Below are 21,747 nucleotides of genomic sequence, written 5' to 3' on the forward strand. Positions count from 1 at the left end.
TTCTTTTCTTACAGTCTTATAACGTTACTTTCTTCAATTCTTTTAACTTGTTTTTAAATGTATTTCCTTACTCACGTCTTCTACCACATTTGTTGCAAATATGACTCGAAGCTAGAGGATGAGTCAACTTTGTGAGTTCCTCATGGTTAACTTATTATGGAGTTAAAACAAGTATTGCACACTGTTACACTCCAGTAAAGTGCTATTGTGACAGAATCTTTTGACCCAAGCCAAACCCCAACAAAACCCCTTTCCTAAAGTCCTTTTCAACTTTATATAACGCTCGATTCGTCGTCGCCTCCTTCTCCTTCACTCTCTCTCTCTCTCTCTGTCTCTGTTTCAGTTAGAATAGAACAATGTATCTCTCCGTTCCTCCCTACCCCTCTCTCAAACTCCCCGCCCTTCAATCCCCAAAGGTTAAATCCCTTTCTATGTTCTTGTTTCTAGGTCGGATTTTAGCTACAAACAACTGCAATATTCATACCCCTTTTTCCATTTCCGCTTTAGTTTTTTAACTTCTCTATTCGGTTTTTCATTGATGTTCTGCTCGTTTCCTGTTTGTCTTAGAGGAATTTTCGAGTGTTTTCTGTGTCTACGAGTGAGACCGCCAATTATTTGCCGGAGGCTCCGATTTTGATTCCTGATGGACCATGGAAGCAGGTCAGGCACTGTGAATTTACTATCTGTGTGCTTGAAGATGTCGATTGTTTTGATTTATTCTGAGTTTCTAGGGTTGGCTGACTACTTTATTGCCTTTCTTCTTCTTGTGTTCATCTCCAAGTTCTTTTCCTTCCCCAAATTTTTTGTTTTTGTCTTCTAATCTTCTCTTCACAAGTTCTTTGAAAATGCCAAATTTTAGAATCTAAAGAACATTTAGTTTTGAAAAGACAACTTGTTTTTCAGATTGGTGGAGGAGTTACCGCTGCGAAGGGGTTCAAAGCTGCGGGGCTCTATGGCGGGTTACGTGCATTGGGAGAGAAACCCGACCTTGCACTCGTTACTTGCGATGTTGATGCCATTTCTGCCGGTAAGAGCTCACTGTTGAGTTCATCTGCGTTCTATTTTAATCAATTTTTGGTTATTATACAAACTAGACAATGATCATCATAGGAAAATTTTTGGTGAACTGGTTAATTCTGAATTTTTTTGTCATGCTGGTTGGTTTGGAATGAGCGTGTGACTTGATCATCCATAGCTAAGCTTGAGAAACGTTCTACACACTGACTGTGAGTTTGCTCATTTTCACTTGCAGGAGCATTTACAAAGAATGTAGTTGCTGCAGCACCAGTGTTATACTGTAAAAAAGCATTGAACGATTTGGAAACGGTAGGTTTTCTTGCATATCGGCTTCAAATTATGTTTAACAAGTTCACTGATTTTCCTCTTATATGGCCATACCAGGTTTTGGCTCACTCTGTTCAACAAACCATGCTTTTATATTCATTAACTAAAATTGTAACTTCATGTGCTTATTTATTCACTAACGACAATTTGATCGATTCTACGATTTGTTAGGCACGTGCAGTGTTAATAAATGCTGGTCAAGCCAATGCCGCCACTGTAAGCAGTCTTTTTGATGACTTCTATTGAGATAGTTATCTCGGAATACGGTTTGGACTTGGAAAGTTAGAAATCTATGGCTATGTTGGATGAAGATTCTTTTTGTTGCTGCAGGGGGATGCTGGTTATGAAGATGTGATAGAATGTGTCAACAATCTTTCCAAGGCATGTTCACAACAAATTTGTTCATTCTTTTTTCAGAACAACTCTTAAGTTTTAAGTAAATTTAATTGCAGATCCTTCAAATAAGGCCAGAGGAAGTTCTAGTTGAATCTACAGGGGTGATTGGTCATAGAATCAAAAAGGTATGGAAATGTATTGTGTCTTGTATTTTAGCTGACAATATACCAACTGGACGTATTGTCTTGAATTCTTGCAGGATGCACTTTTGAATTCTCTTCCAAAACTAGTCAGATCCCTTTCATCTTCAGTTGAAGGGTAATCTTCAATCTTTTAGTTAAGTTTGTTCGTACTTTCTGCAGTTATGTGTGCGGGTTCTGCTTCATCGAGCCTTTTCCTTCATTATTAATTTTCTTTACAAATGTTTTCTTCCCTCCTTCCCTTTATTTCAATTTAAGTACTGATTGAACTTTCTGGTTGTAATAACTTTATCAGCCTGTTTACAGTGCAGCTTCTGCAGCAGTGGCGATAACGACGACTGATCTTGTTAGTAAAAGTGTGGCAATCGAGTCCCAAGTGCGTAATATTTGGCTGTGATGTATTCAATTAAAACCATTGCAGGCAGGACTAACAGTTGATTTAATGCCTAGGTTGGGGGCTCAACCATAAGAATTGGAGGAATGGCGAAAGGTTCAGGAATGATTCACCCGAATATGGCTACTATGCTCGGTGTATGTATCTTCAAATTTTGCGGGTTGTACTCGAACAAGTTAAATGCGTATGGTTATTTTGATTGATGTTGATTTGTTACAATGTGGCAGGTTGTAACAACGGATGCTGTGGTTGCTAGTGATGTTTGGAGAAAGATGGTGCAAATTTCTGTTGATCGAAGCTTCAATCAAATTACGGTATGATTGTTCAGTATGTGTTAATAATTTCACACTATCTGATTTGATTTATCACCTGATAAAATGTTTTGCAAAAATGGCACAAATATAAGAACGCCTGTATCATAGACCTAATTTATATTAGGTTTGTGCGAGGGTACGAGTAAGGGTATAGATACAAAAATGGTATATAATCGATATCCGAGATGCAGTTAATTACAATTTTCCTTTATTATAATTGGGTTTGACAATGCAGGTGGATGGGGATACAAGTACCAACGACACAGTCATTGCTTTGTCGAGTGGCTTGTCGGGGTCTCGTTCTAATATAATTTCGTCACTGAAAAGTCGAGAAGCAGGACAGCTTCAAGAATGCCTTGATGTGGTATGTATCTCATTATTATCCAAATTTTGGTATGTCCTTTTGAGAAGCAGGACAGCTTCAAAAGATTTTTTTTTTTCTCGTTTCTATTTGAAGGTGATGCAAGGCCTTGCCAAGTCAATAGCCTGGGATGGTGAAGGAGCAACCTGTCTGATTGAGGTCTGCATTTCTATAAACAAATCCTTGCATAGTTATGCCTTTTGACATCAAGGAACTTGAAATCTCCCATCTGCGAATGCCACAGGTTGCAGTGAATGGTGCAAGTTCAGAAGCCGAAGCAGCAAAAATTGCCCGTTCGGTGGCAGGCTCGTCGCTTGTAAAGGCACGATTTTCATTCTTAAACCATCTTTCTCTGGTGCACCTCATGCAAGCATGTTTCATTATTATGCTCTCATGTTGCAGTCAGCTATATATGGCCGAGATCCAAACTGGGGACGCATAGCAGCAGCTGCCGGGTACGCAGGGGTGGCGTTCGAGCAGAAGAAACTCAAAGTGTCTCTAGGAAACATTCTCCTAATGGACGGAGGAGAACCTCAATGTTTTGACAGGTTCAAGGACAATCTTCACACATTTTAAAGACGTGTTTAAACATCTTTGTAATTTTATTAATCACTTGTGACTGTTTTCAGGGCTGCAGCTAGTAACTATCTCAGAAGCGCTGGAGAAACCCATGGTACTGTCAAAATTTCCATTTCTATAGGTGAGTTCTTCAAATAATATATTACATTTTCACTTCACTAAGAAAAGATATTCATGTAATTCTGAACAATGATATTCCAATGACATCACCAAAAAGGATTTTCTAATACCAGCCTAATCGCTAAGCTAGTTATTGTTGCCTTGGTCGACAGGTGATGGGCACGGAGAAGGACGGGCATGGGGTTGCGACTTGAGTTACGACTATGTCAAGATAAATGCAGAGTATACTACATAGATAGATTGTTGGCAATGCAGCTAGCTACAACAGAATAAACACATCACTTGGTCCTCTGTTGAAATTATTTAATTGAACTAAAGCTAAGTTATAATTGAGTTATTCCAATTTCATGGATTTTTTCTATTTTCAATGTATCTTTTGTTTCTGTTTTTGGTATTTTTAGAACATCAACTTCTACATTCAATTAGTCATTTAAGAAGTTCTAAAACAAGATTATCAAACAAACCCCTCCCTAGAAGCAGTCACCCATATTCCAAAAACAGTGTTCAATAAATAAAAAGCGAATTTCAAAATCATCATATAACAAAATGGTCTATAAATCCTCAAACAAACAACAAACGAGTTAACGTCGTACAATCCTTTGGTCCATGATTCTCGGTTATCCACAATCACAAAAGAAACAAAAACATTTTATTTATTTACAGAAACTGTGAGAGAAGATGAAAACTTGGACAAGTAACGCTGCGCTCACAAGGCTTCAGTAACAGAGTAGTGCACCTTGGTGAGCGATGTCTTCAGGAAGATGCTTCCACAGTGAGAGTCTGAGCTACCATCGTCGAAATTCTCATACTCATTGAGAGTATTAACCAGACTTTCGTGAGGGTTAAATGATTTTTGATACCGATCAGAACTAGCGGCTTTACGAGCCTGCCTTTTGTCCCTACCACCACCACCACCACCACCACCACCACCACTTCCACGTGAAGAGTTGCTGCCCTTCTGTCCTTTCTTTCCATTCTTCCTGTTCTTAGATTTCTGCTGTTTCTTGTTGTTTTTGACACTATGGCACAACGATGTCTGAGGAGGATCGTACACGTCAGGAGCCCATGTCACAGTCATCTTAGGCGACTCCCCATAGTATTGTACTCGGCTACCTTTCATAGCAGATACGAGCCTCACAGGAGCCTGGACATTAGAAGTTATGTCAGCAAACAGTAGGGATAAGATGAAACGCAAATGTGCAATAGCGTCACTAACATTCGCTTTTCACTAATTCATTATTTATAATTGTATAAAACCACAAGCAAGTTCAGATAATGTGCTGTTTTAACTAACAAACTCAAATATGCACTTGGGGTGAGTAAACAAAAAATGTAGATAATCATCTTTTGGTTATGCTGCTCACGACAAACAATGTTGACAGAAAACTCTTAATGAAATTAAAATGAGAAAACAGCAGAACAAATTAAGAACACACTTCCGTGTTGCACACAAAGCCACGCAACAGAGCAAGCAAGTATAGTTACAGCCGCCACAGCAGGATTGCCTCCACAAGAACACAAAAACATGACATACTCAGAAAGAAAATATTCGCATGAAGGAAACGAATAGACAAGCAGTATCTATATTAACAAAATTCAATTGTACTACATAATCTCTAGGATAATGTCAGCCAAACTCGTAAAGCCTTTCCTTAGAAGCTCCAATGCCCACACCATATATGACTTTGTGACAAAAAAATAATTAGAACATTAGTAGCTTTTAACTAAAACAAGAAATCATAAACACAAGACAGAACTGCAACTTTCTCCCTATTTAGTTTTGATGAGAAGAAAACTTACAGGTAAAGATATGGATCTTGCAAAGGCTTGATGCATAGACTCATTACAGGACACATCACCCGTCGCTACTTGTGGTTTCTTCTCATTGTCTGAAGATTCCTTAGGAGGGGATGTTACAGCAGGGATGGGGAAGGACTTGGATTTGCTTAAACGCTTATTAGCTGAGTTGTTCTCGGGAAGTTCAAGCCCTTTTTGTTTGTTTCTATCATTTGAATTATAGCAGCAATTCACAGCGAGTTTACATTCTGAACTTTGAGTATCTTCAAGGCTCAAGGACTTTTTAAAAAATCCATCAAGATCACTAAACAATGCAGCATCAATTTCTTTCAAAGACGATTGCAGATCATCCAACCCGTCCACGTCTAGGAGAGCCAACTTCTGGTGAACGGAAGGAATATCCATTCAGGCTTATATAAGACACAAGAAATCTGCTAGAACCTGCACATATATCCAAGATATTGTAAAACAATCCCGAAAAGAAACTGGATCCAGGTGCTCAGAAAGAAACATGAAGCTATTATGCCTGTAAAATTCTTAGTAAGAATATAAAAAGATTATAGCACAATACCTCGCACAATAGTAAGGATTGCAAAACCCCTCTCAACGAGTAGCCAATTGCCAGTGACTCGCTTCTCAGAGGCTTCGACCGCTAAAAGACCTCAAGATCAAAACAAATAAATCCTTACCTTACAACTCTAATTTCTCTAGGAATTCCAAATCTCGAACGAACCAAGAGCAAGGAGGAGAAGAGAAGGCTGAAGAATACGAATAGAGCACGAAATGCGCTAAAAGAACCCCATGTTAACTAAGATTACCACGCCGATCACCCTTTTCAAGCCGCTTAAGACGATGCGACGATGAACCACCATGAAAAGAAGTCAAAGAAGGAAGCAGAGGGTGCAGGAAGAGATCAATTGGTACCGAAGGCATACTGAAATGCTCTTCGAAACCCTAATTTTCCGTAGGGTCTAACAAAACCTCAGATTTGCGAGCCAAGAGCTCGAAGAAAACTTTTCAAAAAAATGGAAAATGTGCGAATCGAAAGTACGAATAGAACACGAAGTTTCAGAACATGAGAACCTGAAATCGGTCAGTAAAAAGAAGAACTGGAAATCATCTGATCCGTAACATGCTGCAAAAGATCAGCGACGTTGCAGCGGCGGCGGAAGCGGATCGGATAATTTTGGGAGGATGAGGTCGAAAATAGTGGCGGAATTGGGATCTTACGGAACTAATCCTTTGGGTCAAGAGAAATGAATCGGTCTCATAGATATAGCTGCGAGGCCGAATCAAAGCTCTACACGTTTTCTTCCTTTGACAATTCGCTGATTTATTTGTTTTCAGATATTTGCAATGCTTTCCTATTGGGCTGGGCCTCCTTCTCCGAAAGCCCATTTCCTTTTGGACTGAGCATCCTTATCTGAAAGCCAAGTTCCTGTTGGACTGCGTCTCCATATCTGAAAGCCCATTTCATATTGGACTGGGCCCGCTTATCTGGAAGCCCATTTCCTATGGGACTGAGCCTCCTTATCTGAAAGCCCATTTGCTATTGGACTGAGCCTCCTTATCTGAAAGGCCATTACCTATTGGACTGCGTCTCCATATCTAAAAGCCCATTTCATATTCGACTGGGCCCCTTATCTGAAAGCCCATTTCCTATTGGACTGCGTCACCATATCTGAAAGCCTATTTCATATTAGACTGGGCCCGCTTATCTGAAGGCCCATTTCCTATTGGACGGGCCTCCTTATCTGAAATCCCATTTCCTATTGGACTGGGCCTCCTTATATTGAAGTCCATTTCCTATTCGACTGGGCCTCCTTATATGGAAGCCTATTTCATATTGGACTGGGCCTCCTTATCTGAAATCCCATTTCCTATTGGACTGGGCCTCCTTATATTGAAGTCCATTTCCTATTGGACTGGGCCTCCTTATATGGAAGCCTATTTCATATTGGACTGGGCCTCCTTATCTGAAATCCCATTTCCTATTGGACTGGGCCTCCTTATATTGAAGTCCATTTCCTATTGGACTGGGCCTCCTTATATGGAAGCCTATTTCATATTGGACTGGGCCTCCTTATCTGAAATCCCATTTCCTATTGGACTGGGCCTCCTTATATTGAAGTCCATTTCCTATTGGACTGGGCCTCCTTATATGGAAGCCTATTTCATATTGGACTGGGCCTCCTTATCTGAAATCCCATTTCCTATTGGACTGGGCCTCCTTATATTGAAGTCCATTTCCTATTGGACTGGGCCTCCTTATATGGAAGCCTATTTCATATTGGACTGGGCCTCCTTATCTGAAATCCCATTTCCTATTGGACTGGGCCTCCTTATATTGAAGTCCATTTCCTATTGGACTGGGCCTCCTTATATGGAAGCCTATTTCATATTGGACTGGGCCTCCTTATCTGAAATCCCATTTCCTATTGGACTGGGCCTCCTTATATTGAAGTCCATTTCCTATTCGACTGGGCCTCCTTATATGGAAGCCTATTTCATATTGGACTGGGCCTCCTTATCTGAAATCCCATTTCCTATTGGACTGGGCCTCCTTATATTGAAGTCCATTTCCTATTCGACTGGGCCTCCTTATATGGAAGCCTATTTCATATTGGACTGGGCCTCCTTATCTGAAATCCCATTTCCTATTGGACTGGGCCTCCTTATAAGAACGCCCATTTCCTATTCAACTGGGCCTCCTTATCTGAAAGCCCATTTCCTATTGGACTGGGCCTCCTTATAAGAACGCCCATTTCCTATTCAACTGGGCCTCCTTATCTGAAATCCCATTTCCTATTGGACTGGGCCTCCTTATAAGAACGCCCATTTCCTATTCAACTGGGCCTCCTTATCTGAAAGCCCATTTCCTATTGGACTGGGCCTCCTTATAAGAACGCCCATTTCCTATTCAACTGGGCCTCCTTATCTGAAAGCCCATTTCCTATTGGACTGGCCTGCTTAGTTAATAGCTTATATCAAACAAATATCTAAACTTCTTTTTTTAAAAAAAATTAATTCTCTGAATTTATCAAATTTAAATTCATTTTTTATTTGATAGATATGTGACAGTTGTTCCCAAAGGAGTGGATTGTGAAGAAGTAGATCCTGAGAGGGAATGAATGAATGTAGAAGCTTCTCCCAAATTGAGGCGTTTGAAAACCTGCAATCCATCTCAATAGAAGAATATATGTCAATCCTATGTAGAATGCAAAATTTTATTACTAAAAAAATAAATTATTGATAAAATGAAAATTAAAATCGTTCGCAAAACTTCAAAACTCTACTAAACTTAACGCCCCTGCCTGTATGACGTCGGTTTCCATACGTGCAGGTTTATTGGCGCAATTCGATCAGCCAACCTCTTTCTGATTATCAAAAATTCAGATTTGCTCGAAGATCATGTCGAAGCATTGAACTATTAAACAATCGATTGAAGTGTTAAGTGAATCGAGAACAGAACTATCGACGGCACTGAAATATCGGATCTGTAGAAACCCTAATTCTTTCCGTTCGACAAACATTTGAGCCGGGACGAAAAATTATTAACATCTGCTGAACAAAAGTGAAGAGAATCGACCGAAGGAATTTGTTATTCATTAACACTTTTAGTTCGATATACCTATGACCAGAGAAACCAGGATCTACACAACATGTTACCGTAACTGCAAACGTAAACCTAATCCCAAAATTTACCGATTCGGATTCTAAGAGCTCGTAAATTTGGTTACGGCCTTAGTTCCCTCAGATACGGCATGCTTCGCTAACTCGCCAGGCAACACCAATCGAACGGCGGTCTGGATCTCGCGTGAGGTGATCGTAGGCTTCTTGTTATATCTCGCTAACTTGGAAGCCTCTTGAGCAAGTTTTTCAAAGATATCGTTGATGAAACTGTTCATAATGCCCATGGCCTTGCTGGAGATCCCAATGTCAGGATGAACCTGTTTCAAGACCTTGAAGATATAGATCTTGTAAGTCTCGGTGCTCTTTTTGACCTTCTTCTTCTTCTTATCGCCGCCGTCTTTAGCGATCTTCTTCTCGGCCTTAAGCTTCTTCTCCGACGAAGCTGGGGTCTTCTCGGCTGGTTTTTTCTCTGCGGGCTTCTTTTCTGCTTTGGTTGGCGCCATTGTTCTAAGTAAATAAGATTTTCAGAAATTGAGGTGAAGTCGGCCTCGCGGGTTGAACGATTAGTAGATTCGGGGCGGAGGAGCGTTTATAAAGAAGAATGAGGCGTTTTTTATTCGTTAATTGGACTTTCACGCGGATCGTTGACGTGTCATCAAACCTCACCATTGGATTTTAATGGTTTGCGGTCGAGATTATGTACCGACTTTACGACTCGTTCGGACGGACACGTCATACCTTGCCTATGGAAATAGTTCCATTTCTTTTAAACAACGGTTTGGAAAATATTGTTTTTTACATTTAAACTTTAAAATTGGTTGTTAAATAAAACTTGTTAAATTTTAAAATAAAAAAAAATTGATATAGCAATTGTGAAGGAAGAATCCATAAATCCATAAATCGAGATTTATCTTTTTGTCTTTCGTTTCAATCGTGATTTATGGATCCATGGACCTATGTGTCTATATAGATCCTGTTCATGGATTAACGAAAATATGCAAAAGCTCTATTTGCCTTGAGTCTCTTTCTATTTACGTATGACATCGCCACTCCCCTTGGCAGCTAGATTCGGAACTTAATTTGAAAGTCATATTTCGACCCGAACATTTTCGAGATGCCCCTGATAACCAACAAATGACAAATGTTTTTCCTCATTAGAATGAGAAAGGTACACGATTGACTCGAAACAATTTAACTAAGAATTTTCTTAAAAAGCGAAAAATGGATAATATAATCATGATGCAAGAGAATGTCAGAGTCATTAAATGTCTAATTGTTGACCGTTTGCCGATCAAATCTGTAAAACCCGAGAAGCAGACAAAGAATCCTTAAAGAAATGACCAAATACACAACACAGTAGAACTGTAGAAGTGAGCTGAAAAGTGCAAAGAGAGAATATTTATTCAAAATGATGATGAACAAACTCATCAAACAGAGGGAATGTTACTGAATCTATGCATTCATCTCCCTTCCCATAATACACATGAAGTTCAGAGTCCTAACTGCAGGAACACCCAGCTGCAATCTGTGAAATGGTAGTCCATAGCAACGTTCTTCGATGTCCGAACTTCTTATACTGATCGAAAGACCGCAACTCAGCTGACTAAAACCTGTCGATCGGAATAAATGTATGAGCATCAAGTAAGAACAGCTAACTAATAATCATGTTTGAAATATTCAAGATTTACATGAACAAAGTCAATAGTGAAAGTGAAACAGCAGTGGCAAAAGCATGAGTCCATGCCTGAAAATGATTTGAATCTTCTTTCAAATTCAAGCCGAAAAGGGAGAACCTAAAAGTCCATTGGTAAGGGTTTGGCGTCTCTTAGTCATACCGGCTCAGCGGTTTGAAGTACGAACCTTCAGGCAAACTTATACCAAAAACCCTTAATATTAAGAAGACAGCCTATGACCAGAGGATTTCAAACAGCTCCACCCTCGTTCTCCAACCCTACCTACTGCTTTCGCTCTCAGATCTGAACTGGGACTTGATCTTGAAAGAAGAAGTCAAGTATCGTGCCACGTCTTCTATTAAGAAATTCATTTTGTCTTTTCTTATAGCTTTATAAGAGCAGGAGCAGAGTAAAGTCACAAGGTCTTGTCCAAGTTTCCGAGACGAACAGTGAGTTAACGAAGGCCTTGGGGTGGGCGTGGGTGCCTCCGGGGCATAGCTCTAAATCCCAGTTATTCAGAAAAAGGAACGGCTCATAAAACTTAAAGTTTCCAATTAGCACAATCTAGCAACAATGCAACCTCACATATGGTCTTTCAGAATTTAAAGCATGCAAGAAACAATTATGAGCAAATGCACCAAACAGACCTCCTTTGGCCTTACATTCAGGGTTACCATAAATTTCCTAAAAAATAAACCATGTCCTGAACTTCGCCATATCCTGCCAATAAGATTGTGCAAATATAGTGGAAAGCTTCCTAGTTGCTTCGTTCAAAACATTTTGCAGTATGTAAGTAAATATATGGCAGTTCTAAATTTCTCGCATCAACTACTTGTTTTCTTCATGGCATTCGGAGCATGAAAAGATGTGATATTGATTTCGAAACTCTACGGACAATCAGCGACAAGCTATCTAGGATTCGGGTCATTTCTGGTAGGTTCTAAAGATTTCTTGTTTCCCAAATATAAGGCTGTTCTAACGCTCATCTATGGAGGATAATCCCAATGGGAGGCAAAGAAAATCACAACCGGAGATTTCATGTGGCTAAGCTTCTGCTATTGTATTGTCTACTCAATAATCGCACATCCTCTGTCAAACTATCAGTTAGGCTTTAGATAAACTCCTTTTAGTCCTTGCTTACTTCCATAGCTCCATCTACCACCATGGAGTAATGGAGTAGTGGAGTAACTACTAACAATGATGATAACTATATAAACATCTTGTAATAGTAAGCCCACCGCGAGCAGATATTGTCCTCTTTGAATTTTCCCTTCTAAGCTTTCTCTCAAGTGTTTTGGGCTATTATAAATGGTATCAGAGCTAGACACCGGACGGTGTGCTAGCGAGGACGTTGAACTCCCCAAGGAGGGTGGATTGAGAGATCCCACATCGGTTGGAGAAGGGAACGAAACATTCCTTATAAAGGTCTCGAAACCTTTTCCTAACAGACACGTTTTAAAACCTTAAGGGGAAGCCGAGCTCAAATAGGACAATATCTACTAGCAATGGGCTTGGATTGTTACACATCTCATGCACAAGGAGGATTGAACATTGCCAACTCTCAAACCTCATCAAACAACAGACATATGATATGCCTGTACCTTTCCATCCATAAGTCCTTTACCTAATCAATGAAAATAGTTCTCTACCGACAGAGGTGAACCAATGTCTAAACATACAATAACTACAGGACTTGAGAGAGAAATGGTTTACTCCATGAACTTCACGGAGGGTAGATAACTCTATGACATATACAAATTAAAATCAAACCAAGATATCAGGAACAAACATATATCAATGGCATTTGAGAATAAAAAACTAAGTGGCTATTTCAAAACTCCATTGAAGAGATGTTTTTCTAAAGAATGTCAGAAAAATTGAGAGTAAAGTATGCGGAACCTTTGAGAACTGGCATTGACATTACGATGAAGAATCCGACCGGCGCTCGAATCACCGCCATTAATCAGCTCCCGAAGACCCAATTCGCCCACCTTCTCCTCTTCTTCATTTCCATCTTCTTCCTCTTCGTTCTCCTTCTCTTCTTCCTCCTTTAGTTTGCGTAACTCACGGTAGACCTTCCCCTGGAGATTCTCGAAGTAATTCCCATATATATACTCCGGCGTGTACCCGTTTTCTTCATCAAACAACATAATGTGTCCGTGCCATTCCCAAACTCGATAACCCGAGTCCTTCTCCTCGTCAAACCCCACACATATGTGGTGCTCGCCGATCGTGACGGCTTGGCCGGAATTGGGTTTTAATGAATCGGAATTTCCGGCGAGAATGATGCGAATAATCTCTTTCTCGAGCTTCGATTCCTCTTTGGCGAGCTGTGTTTTGTTCTCATCGTTGTCGTCGTCGGAGAGATTCGCGACATCGAAGAGAAGGTCTTCGAGGGATTGGGAGATAAGGGGATTGTTGTTGCTGTTTGGGGGCCGGATTTGGAGCCTCCCCATCAGAGTTTGAATGAGAAGGTTGTCAAAATTCGCAGTGTTGTTGAAGGAGTTCATGCTGAGCGGTTCGAGTTTGGCAATCGCAGAGAGTAGTTTTTCTTCCGAAGGATTTTGAAGGGTTTTAGATGAAGTACGGAATTTTTATGCATCGGAGAAAACCAAGTTTCCTTAGCTTTGCTTCTTCTTAATTTATTTTATTTTATTTATTTTTATACTTTAAATACTAAATTAGTATTTTGGAGAAAATAAAATCTAGGCCCGTCAGTCTCATGGTTTTAATATATGTCTGTCTAATGGGTAGAGGTTTCCACTCTCAGGATGTTTCATTTCACCCACCTTGATGACTGGTGTCTAGTTATAATGTCATTTTCAAAAGGTGTCTAGATATTATCCCTGTTACATAACACTGTCAATCTCACAATTTTAAAACACGTCTATGGGGATGAAGCTTTCACGCGCTTAAAGTGGAATGTTTAAAAAATCTCACCATTGATTCTATAAAATACCATCGAACTATCAATTGATTCAATACTAAATATAATGCAATAGTTTGTTGTTGTACTATACTCGATTTAATTTTTTTTTTAACGGGTTTAATTCTATAAAATACCCTCGAACTATCAATTTTCGTGTACCGACCTCTCCCACTGTCGTTACGTTGCAGCCTCAAACCATCAAAGGTAAGCCAAGCAAGATAGAGTTGTAGGAAGCTTGCTATAAATTATAAACATGTAAGAATAGGCAAATCTTACCATAGACGTTCCAGAGTCCTAATATCTACAAATTTCTCAAAAAACTATACCAAAACTTTGTTCCTTGATTTGGCTTCTTTTCCTTCACCAAAATAAAAGAATGGGCAGACTGAAGTGACATATCAGCCACCACCTGCTGCTTGATCGATGGGGGCCAGACAGCTTGTCTTGAGCTTGCAGCTTTAAAATTTCAGCTGTTGGGTCAGTGACAGAACGAGTTACAGAGTTACTGGAGGGAGGTGTCGATGGTCTCCGCCTTGAGCAACAGCTCTTCAGCTTGGATTTTGGCTGCTGCACATAATGATGGCAAGGCGGCGTCGATCGACGGTTTGATCGAGTTGGTGGCTGCCGAGTCGACTCGGACTGAAAACAGAGAGTAAACAGGTCTGTGATCTGAGAATCTGCACTCCCCTCGTACATACCACAGCTGCTTCATTCCTAGCCCTCTCCACAATATCCGATCGCACCTACCAAGTGGCCATAAAAACAAACCGATCAGAAAAGCTTCTCCTTTTTGCAGGTTAACAAGCTCCAATTGGGTGACTTACCAAGCTGGAGTGCGGCGTTTCTCTTTGGATGGCTTGGAGTTGGAGGTCAATGCAACGTAATGGTCTGAATTGGTGATGTATTTGTAAGTTGGAGCGAACTCTATTCGTCCTTCTTCCCACCCTTTGAACACTCGACCAGCCCTCTGCTCTAACTTTAGCTGCCAAATCATCATATCAAAGAAATTAGATTTCCAAATCTTCTGCCAAACTTCTAGTTCAAACTCAAACTCAAACTCAAACTCACCTGGTCTTTCTCTAGAAGTGCCTGCCAATCGTTGTTCCTAAGAAGCTCATATGTTTCCCCGCAGCCTGTCGAAAGCCGATAATTCAGATCCCCGAGCCAGATGACCTTACTGCATATAACTCTCGTTGTTAGAATCACAAGTTTTATGAGTAAAGATGTGTAACAGCCCAACCCCACCGCTAACAAATATTGTCCCAAAGTATCACTATAAGCCTCATAGTTTGTGAGAGGTTTTCAAACCCTTTCAAGGAATGGTTCGTTTTCCTCTCCAACCGACGTGGGATCTCACAATTCAGGGAGCCACACCACTTGATGACTAGCTCTGATACAGCTTAAGTCCATCACTAGCTAATATTGTCCCCTTTGGCCGGTTACTTATCGGCGTTAGCCTCACGATTTTAAAACACGTATGCCAAGGAGATGTTTCAACACCCTTATAAAAAAAGTGTTTGCTAACGAGAGGTTTACACACTCTTGTATAGAATGACTCATTCTCTTCTTCAGTTGATATGGGATCTAACCAGATGTTCATTTAATGCTATGATCCACTCCAAACCGTTACCTAAACGGGACGGAGGCCGAGGTTGGGGATTACACTCTCCAACCCTGCTCTTCCCCACGTCCATCTCCATCCTAGTGGAAACACAATTCTCATGAATTCCTATGGCAAATCCCCGTCCCTATCCCTAAAAAATAAAAGATTTTTCGTCTCTCCCCCTTTGTTCAAGGGGAGGTGTAGGATGAAAGTCCCACATCAGCTAATTTAGGGAATGATCATGGGTTTATGATCAATGAATACTCTCTCTACTGGTATGAGGCCTCTCGGAAAAGTCCAAAGCAAAGCCATGAGAACTTATGCTCAAAGTGGACAATATCATACCATTGCGGAGAGTCATGTTCGTCTAACATCCATCTCTAAAGTCATTAGTAAAAAGAAAGCAAAAGAAACTTACTCATGATCCAATATGGTCTCAGGAGGGAGTGGATGAGCTTCAGAAGTAGCTCTGCAAGAATGTGAAAACCGAGTTTTCTTCAAAATTTCAGTCACATCAGAGTTTCTTTTCAACTCATCCCCTTCCTTCTCCCCAGAGGTCAAATGTGTGCACACAAAGCAAAAGCTTGTTCCGTGCAATGTCATGCTGATAGACACAGATCCCTATCAATGCACCACAAAACATCATTCCACAATTCGAGTTTCTTTCAATACAACGGTGGGCAGTGGCTCACCTTGTTGCCAAGGAACCCCATCACGCCTCTCCCAACGCTGGAGATTTTCAAATTCAAGACGTGTTTATAAAGATCCGCTTCAACCCACACGCACAAGAAAATGCCCACCATTTGTTTGCTTGCTGCAAGGCAGTACTGTCGCCGCCGCATTGCTTTATTACCCGCCGTGCACATCCCGGTTTCGCCACTCCAATTGTCGTCTTCTAAAGCGAGCAAGTCTGAGAAACTCTGCCGTGGCTTCTGGGGTGCTTGCTGCTGGCTGTTTGATGTCGGAGAACCGATGCCGTCGGTGTTGAGCGCTTGGTGGATGAGGGATAGCCATTGGGCAGCTGGCCCACTGTCCTCCGCCCCAAGCACATTGCCTGCGTTTAGAGGCACGATTTCTTGGAACCTATTAACAAATATTACAAGTACTCAATTAACCACAAAACTAACTGACAAACAAAGTTGACTTTCACGGCGGCGCGTGAGGGGATAGAGCTAGATAGGATAGGGGTTGGTGGCCAGTAAGTTAGGTATGGGCATGAAACGACCCTTCAGGTCCACAATTCTAGGAAATCATTTCACTCTTTTTTTAAGTAATTTTATAATCTCAATTTCTACTTATAAAAAAAAATTGGTTAAAAATAAAGTCAAATTTCGAAAATTAAATAAATAAAAAATAGTTTAAAAACTTATTTTAGGATTTAAATAATGATTCCATAAAACAAAAAAAAAAAAAAAAAAGGTCGAGTTTTCATGGTCGCTATCGAACTAACATTTAGAGATAAAAAGTGAAAGCTTACCCAAGTACATAAATGTCAATTGGGGTCGGAGAATTGAGCCAATCCCTCAAGCTCAAGCCTTCCTTTGNAAAGTCCCACATCAGCTAATTTAGGGAATGATCATGGGTTTATGATCAATGAATACTCTCTCTACNTGGTGCCTTTCCTCCAACATTCCATGTCCCCACGAGCATCCTAATTTTCTCGATCAAATTCAAATCAATATTCAATAATTATGTCGTCGAAAAAACTTTATATTATTTTTATTTGAATTTTAAATTTTATTATATTATTCTAGGTTTCAAAAAATACATTTATATATTTGATAATCTAAAAACAAAGTCAAAATCTAAAAATATTTAAAAATTAGACAAGAAAATAATAGAATAATATTGAAAAAATGAAATTAATTACCTCAAGTCGAGAGATTCACTGCAGCTGGGGTTAACTCTAAGTCCACGTGTCTTCTCTATTGACCACCTTTCAACTAGAAATTCAAGAAGCAATCAGAAACGAACACGTCGAGATAAAAACATTAAAGAACAATGACCATCCTGTAAAAGTCAAACTACACTAAATCTTGCACCATCATTTTCCACCGTCCACGTGGCACTGATCCCTAAGATAGCAGAGTTTTTCACCCTATTTTCATGATGAGTTATTAACTAAAAGTCTTTTCACTTATTGTCCACTGATCAAATCAGGTAAATTGATATCTGACGGTTGAAAGCAGCCTGAGATTGTAGAAAATCATTACGGTGTCGAAGTCCAGCAAAACATTACCTCCGATATCTTCCGGCACGACGGCGCAACTGTCTAGATCGGAGCAGCTCTTCCTCCTCTCTATTAAACCAAACACCAAACGACAAATCCAATGAGTAATTTATTTGATCAGAACCAAACCGAAACCAATTAGTAATTTTAATTTTTTTTTTATATAGTTTTTATCAATTTATTCGATACAAAATTAAGTTCAAAATGTCATAAAATTAAAATTAAAATATAATAGATCAATTTTTTTAATGAGTTAAGAATTTATTATACATAATAGAAAGTTTAAATAATTACCTTGGGCAACGAAATCGGACGGAAAAGCTTGCTTATCGGCCGGAAAATTGAGCCACTTCCTTGCAACAGCCCTCGGCCACGACGACTACGGCGGAGAAACAAGTCGACAAAACAACATAAGCAAAACCCAAAAACGGACAAGTCGGAAATTCAACCTCCATCCTTAAAAATCAACTCTTACCTTAAAGATCTTCCCTCGCTTCATTCCCATTGCTTCGCCGCCGTCAACCTCCGAGAAGCGAATCTAAAGCGATTTTTATTCCGACCAAAAACCACCGACTGAAACGGCGGAGGACAATGATTGCCAAAATATCCAAATCATAAATCAGTAATGAATGATAGTATCTTTTTCTTTTTTCTTTTTTTTTTTTTTTTNTTTTTTTTTTTTTTTTTTTTTTTTTTTTTTTTTTTAAATCTTAAACAAAGTAATTAAAAAAAAAGCGTAATTAAGTGGACGATTAATAATCAAATGACAAGAGGGGTTTGAAATAGACCTTAATTATTGCTTTAATTAGCGTTTTCAACGGCAATATAAAAGACCCAGTTGCAGGACAAAATGGAGACAGCCAGCCTCCGGCAAGGAACCAAAAACGTAGAAAATGAAATACCAATAAAATAGTAGAGAGAGATAGAGAAATTTAATTAAATCAAATCAAATAAAAAGGAATGAATTTTCAGCAACCCTTTTCAGATCTTACGAAGATGATCAAAACCCAGTTCCAAAAAAGTGAACTTTTCTCGGAATTCCAACTGGGATTTTCTCGGGAAAAGTTCCTGAGAAAATTCCTTCTATTGGAAAAAAAACTAGAAAGAAAAAAATTCATACTCGAGTAAACTAATTTGATTATAAAAAAACAACATTGCGAGCTGAGGAGCTCGTGAAGAAAGTAATAACAGAAAATGAAGGTAAAATTAGGAGAATTGGAAGTGGAAAATTACTTACAGAAGGAGGGAGGAGGGTAATTTTTCTTTTAGGAAACCATAGTCGAAGTGGAAAAGGAGGGGTTGTGCGGCGGCCGGAGGAGGCGGAGACGGCGGATGAAAGGAGGTTGAAGGTGGCGATTTGGAGATTCGTGGTAAAAAGTAGAAAGAAGGGAAAGGGAGAAGTAGTTGGTGTTCCAAATATTCGAAAATGTGTCGAACTGGGACTGCCGTCTCTCGTCTTGTTCTTACTTTTTATGCAAAGACGATGCCTCTTAAAAAATTAATAAACAACTAAAATCTGGCTAACTGTCCCTTAATTTTTTTTTACTATAAAAATTAGAATTTTAATAAATATATTTTTTTTAAATACACATTAATTTATTATGTTAATGAATAATATTTTTCTATAATTAATCCATTATTATCTATGTTAAAGATTCATTCTTTCTACTTTTGTATTAAAGAAAAACAATATTTTCCCTTATATTAAATAATTAAAAATATTAAAAATATTGAGAATTGAATGCTTTAGATCAATAAGTACCATATGTTTTATAATAATGATTGTAGCACTCTCCCTCTCCATTCATTACCCCATATGTACTTTTAACTCACTCGCTCGTTCATTTAAACCTAAATTAATATTTTATTGAAGTCTTGTTTGAGACAACTCAATCATAAGAGTTTAATCGAGGTGCATGATTAAAGTTTTGAATATTCTCGACTTTATGATTAGTGTTAAAAATAGTTTAACTTTACGATTGCAATAAAATGAATTAAAAATATATATCATTTAATTACAATGTATCAAACTCAAACCGTAAATGAAAAAGACAGTCACACTTAGAGAATAACTAAAAGGTTAATTGAGATTATTTGAGTCTTTAACTTCTTCGTTGATAATGGTGGAATCTTCGGCTAGGGTGAAGCTGTAACTAAATAGTCGTGATCACCCAGGGTTAGGTCAATTAGGTCACAGGGCTGGATGATCCACTTTTCATCTAGCCTTTGTACTAACTAGTAGGATTTGAGGTGGATCGAGGCATTCTAGAAGAAATTTTCATTTATTTACTTATTTTTTGGTTCCATATTTATGAAGACAGAATATTCAATTTGATACCTCAATCTTTTAATTAAGAATGGAAAATTACATATTTAAATAAAAGAAAAAAATTCCAAGGATTATTAAAATTAACGAAATTAATACTTTAAACCGGAATATTGGCATTACACGTGGCCTATGGGTGGCGTTTAAGGAAGTCAAAGAGTTTGACCATGTGAGTGCGCCACACCCGATCACGTTCTCCATTACATTAAACATTAAACATAAAACAACCCCGGAAATTAAATAACAAAAAAATTAATTTAAGGTTTATTGTTTTTGTTTGGATTTGGCACTTTATATACGACAAACCAATAGCGGAGAGCCAAGTGTCCCATTATTAGGGAGATTCCACGCGGACGGCTCTGTTGCCTCTTGCAGATCCTGAAGATCTTGACTGTGATTAACCTAACGCAACTACAGGTGGTGGTAACAATTCACCTCATGAAATCATATTAGATACGAAATTAATTTAAAAATTAATCCATCAACTTAGATTACAAATTGTTTCTATTTGGAACGAACGTGGGATTTCACAACCCATCCATTTGATAGCCAACGTCCTCATTGACATACCGTTCGGTATCTGGGTCTGATACCATTTGTAACAGCTCAAAGCCATCGCCAACATATATTGTCCGCTTTAGTTTGTTATGTATTATCGTCATTCTCACAATTTTAAAACGCATCTACTGATAAGAGATTTTTTCTTTTTTTTTTTTAAGAATGATTCATTTTCTTTCCAACAAATGTGGAATCTCACAATATTATACCATGACCTAAAAAAACACTAATTATTTTAAATTTAACCGAAGATTTAAGCTATCCAAAAGAGAGAATAATGAAAACAGGATATATTCTACGCAAGATCTCGAACAACAATAAACTCAATAAACAAATATACCGAAAGATCGATTTCCATATCAATAATTTTTATTTTATTATGTCAAAACCTATCTCAAATCATAGACGTGTACGATAAAACATAACATATATCCAAATAAATGTAAAAACTTAGAAAAAGTACCTTGATTAGCCCTTTTTAACCCATAAAAGCAAGCTTATACCAATATAAAACGATTAAAAACATATAAAATGGGTTACTTTTGTTGACTAAAGATCTAACCTCAATCTACCAAAATATTAGAAAAGGAATATAACAAATAATTAAATCAGTTTTTTACGGACACGTACTGATAATATCAACTTTTTTGACTTTCCCATGATGGGATTCTTAGTGCACTGTTATGTTGATAGGGAGCTACGAAGAAGGTCGGTCCAAAAAGATTAATATCTTTTATTATCCTTAGAAACTTCTAATTACATGTCATTAATCTCAATTAATATTCAATAATCAAATCTCTAATCTCTTTTTCCTTTTCTTACAATAATTATCCGTAGATGTTAATCCATAATTTGTCGTCTTCATGTCATAATTATTTACCTAATTATCGGGACCCTCCACGTATCTTGTATCCAGCTAAAATAGGTAGAGAAAAAAAAAAACAAACCAAATTTAAATGGATTTTAAAATATGTTCGAAAATGCTTTTTAAAAATAAATGTATTTAAAGTATAAAATATACTGAAATGAATGCACATAAAAATCTTTGTTCTAAAATTATTTCATTAGAATTCTTAAAAGCATATTATAAAAATTAAAATAAAGTCAAACTCGATGCAATCACGTGGGTGAATAATAGAACTTCGTATTAATTCTCTCAAGCTTATATTATAACGTATAGACTATATATTTAATTATTAGTAGACTTTTTGTGGGATTTATTTGGTGAATTTGACTTTCCATTTTCATGTGATTGCCAAGCTTTATCCTACTCATCTACGAGAAGACGGGTCATCTAATCATGTAATATAAAAGTTATATATATCATATAATATAAAGTTAATGTATCAT

The 21,747-nt window shown here is 38.3% G+C and overlaps 5 protein-coding genes across 5 annotated transcripts; 1 reads left to right on the forward strand and 4 right to left on the reverse strand.

Annotated features, from left to right (window-relative positions):
* The first annotated feature begins 263 nt into the window (after positions 1 to 263).
* Positions 264 to 4,042, forward strand: LOC111790412 (arginine biosynthesis bifunctional protein ArgJ, chloroplastic). Its single transcript, XM_023671297.1, has 17 exons — positions 264 to 416; positions 568 to 660; positions 904 to 1,027; positions 1,253 to 1,326; positions 1,516 to 1,560; positions 1,675 to 1,725; positions 1,797 to 1,865; positions 1,940 to 1,998; positions 2,187 to 2,256; positions 2,331 to 2,411; positions 2,502 to 2,588; positions 2,824 to 2,952; positions 3,046 to 3,108; positions 3,194 to 3,271; positions 3,352 to 3,497; positions 3,579 to 3,649; positions 3,801 to 4,042. Exons 1-17 carry the CDS (start codon positions 357 to 359, stop codon positions 3,881 to 3,883), a joined length of 1,383 nt encoding a protein of 460 aa, XP_023527065.1. The 5' UTR covers positions 264 to 356; the 3' UTR covers positions 3,884 to 4,042.
* Positions 4,043 to 4,156: 114 nt separating this feature from the next.
* Positions 4,157 to 6,703, reverse strand: LOC111790413. Its single transcript, XM_023671298.1, has 3 exons — positions 6,017 to 6,703; positions 5,449 to 5,886; positions 4,157 to 4,792 (listed from the first exon to the last, which is right to left on the reverse strand). The coding sequence occupies exons 2-3, from the start codon at positions 5,848 to 5,850 to the stop codon at positions 4,355 to 4,357; spliced, it is 840 nt and encodes a 279-aa protein (XP_023527066.1). The 5' UTR covers positions 5,851 to 5,886; positions 6,017 to 6,703; the 3' UTR covers positions 4,157 to 4,354.
* A 2,317-nt stretch (positions 6,704 to 9,020) lies between these two features.
* On the reverse strand, positions 9,021 to 9,637 carry LOC111791039 (probable histone H2B.3). Its single transcript, XM_023672219.1, has one exon. The coding sequence runs from the start codon at positions 9,579 to 9,581 to the stop codon at positions 9,162 to 9,164; it is 420 nt and encodes a 139-aa protein (XP_023527987.1). The 5' UTR covers positions 9,582 to 9,637; the 3' UTR covers positions 9,021 to 9,161.
* Positions 9,638 to 10,339: 702 nt separating this feature from the next.
* LOC111789960 lies at positions 10,340 to 13,368 on the reverse strand. The gene is made up of 2 exons (XM_023670702.1): positions 12,651 to 13,368; positions 10,340 to 10,688 (listed from the first exon to the last, which is right to left on the reverse strand). The coding sequence occupies exons 1-2, from the start codon at positions 13,259 to 13,261 to the stop codon at positions 10,682 to 10,684; spliced, it is 618 nt and encodes a 205-aa protein (XP_023526470.1). The 5' UTR covers positions 13,262 to 13,368; the 3' UTR covers positions 10,340 to 10,681.
* Positions 13,369 to 13,910: 542 nt separating this feature from the next.
* Positions 13,911 to 18,935, reverse strand: LOC111791006 (type I inositol polyphosphate 5-phosphatase 8). Its single transcript, XM_023672174.1, has 12 exons — positions 18,751 to 18,935; positions 17,989 to 18,086; positions 17,808 to 17,892; positions 17,523 to 17,582; positions 17,154 to 17,226; positions 16,897 to 16,934; positions 16,761 to 16,827; positions 15,976 to 16,366; positions 15,702 to 15,904; positions 14,749 to 14,857; positions 14,505 to 14,662; positions 13,911 to 14,423 (listed from the first exon to the last, which is right to left on the reverse strand). The coding sequence occupies exons 2-12, from the start codon at positions 18,016 to 18,018 to the stop codon at positions 14,183 to 14,185; spliced, it is 1,455 nt and encodes a 484-aa protein (XP_023527942.1). The 5' UTR covers positions 18,019 to 18,086; positions 18,751 to 18,935; the 3' UTR covers positions 13,911 to 14,182.
* Between the last annotated feature and the right edge of the window lie 2,812 nt (positions 18,936 to 21,747).

This window comes from Cucurbita pepo, chromosome LG03 (assembly GCF_002806865.2).
Source record: "Cucurbita pepo subsp. pepo cultivar mu-cu-16 chromosome LG03, ASM280686v2, whole genome shotgun sequence".
Lineage (NCBI taxonomy): Eukaryota > Viridiplantae > Streptophyta > Magnoliopsida > Cucurbitales > Cucurbitaceae > Cucurbita > Cucurbita pepo.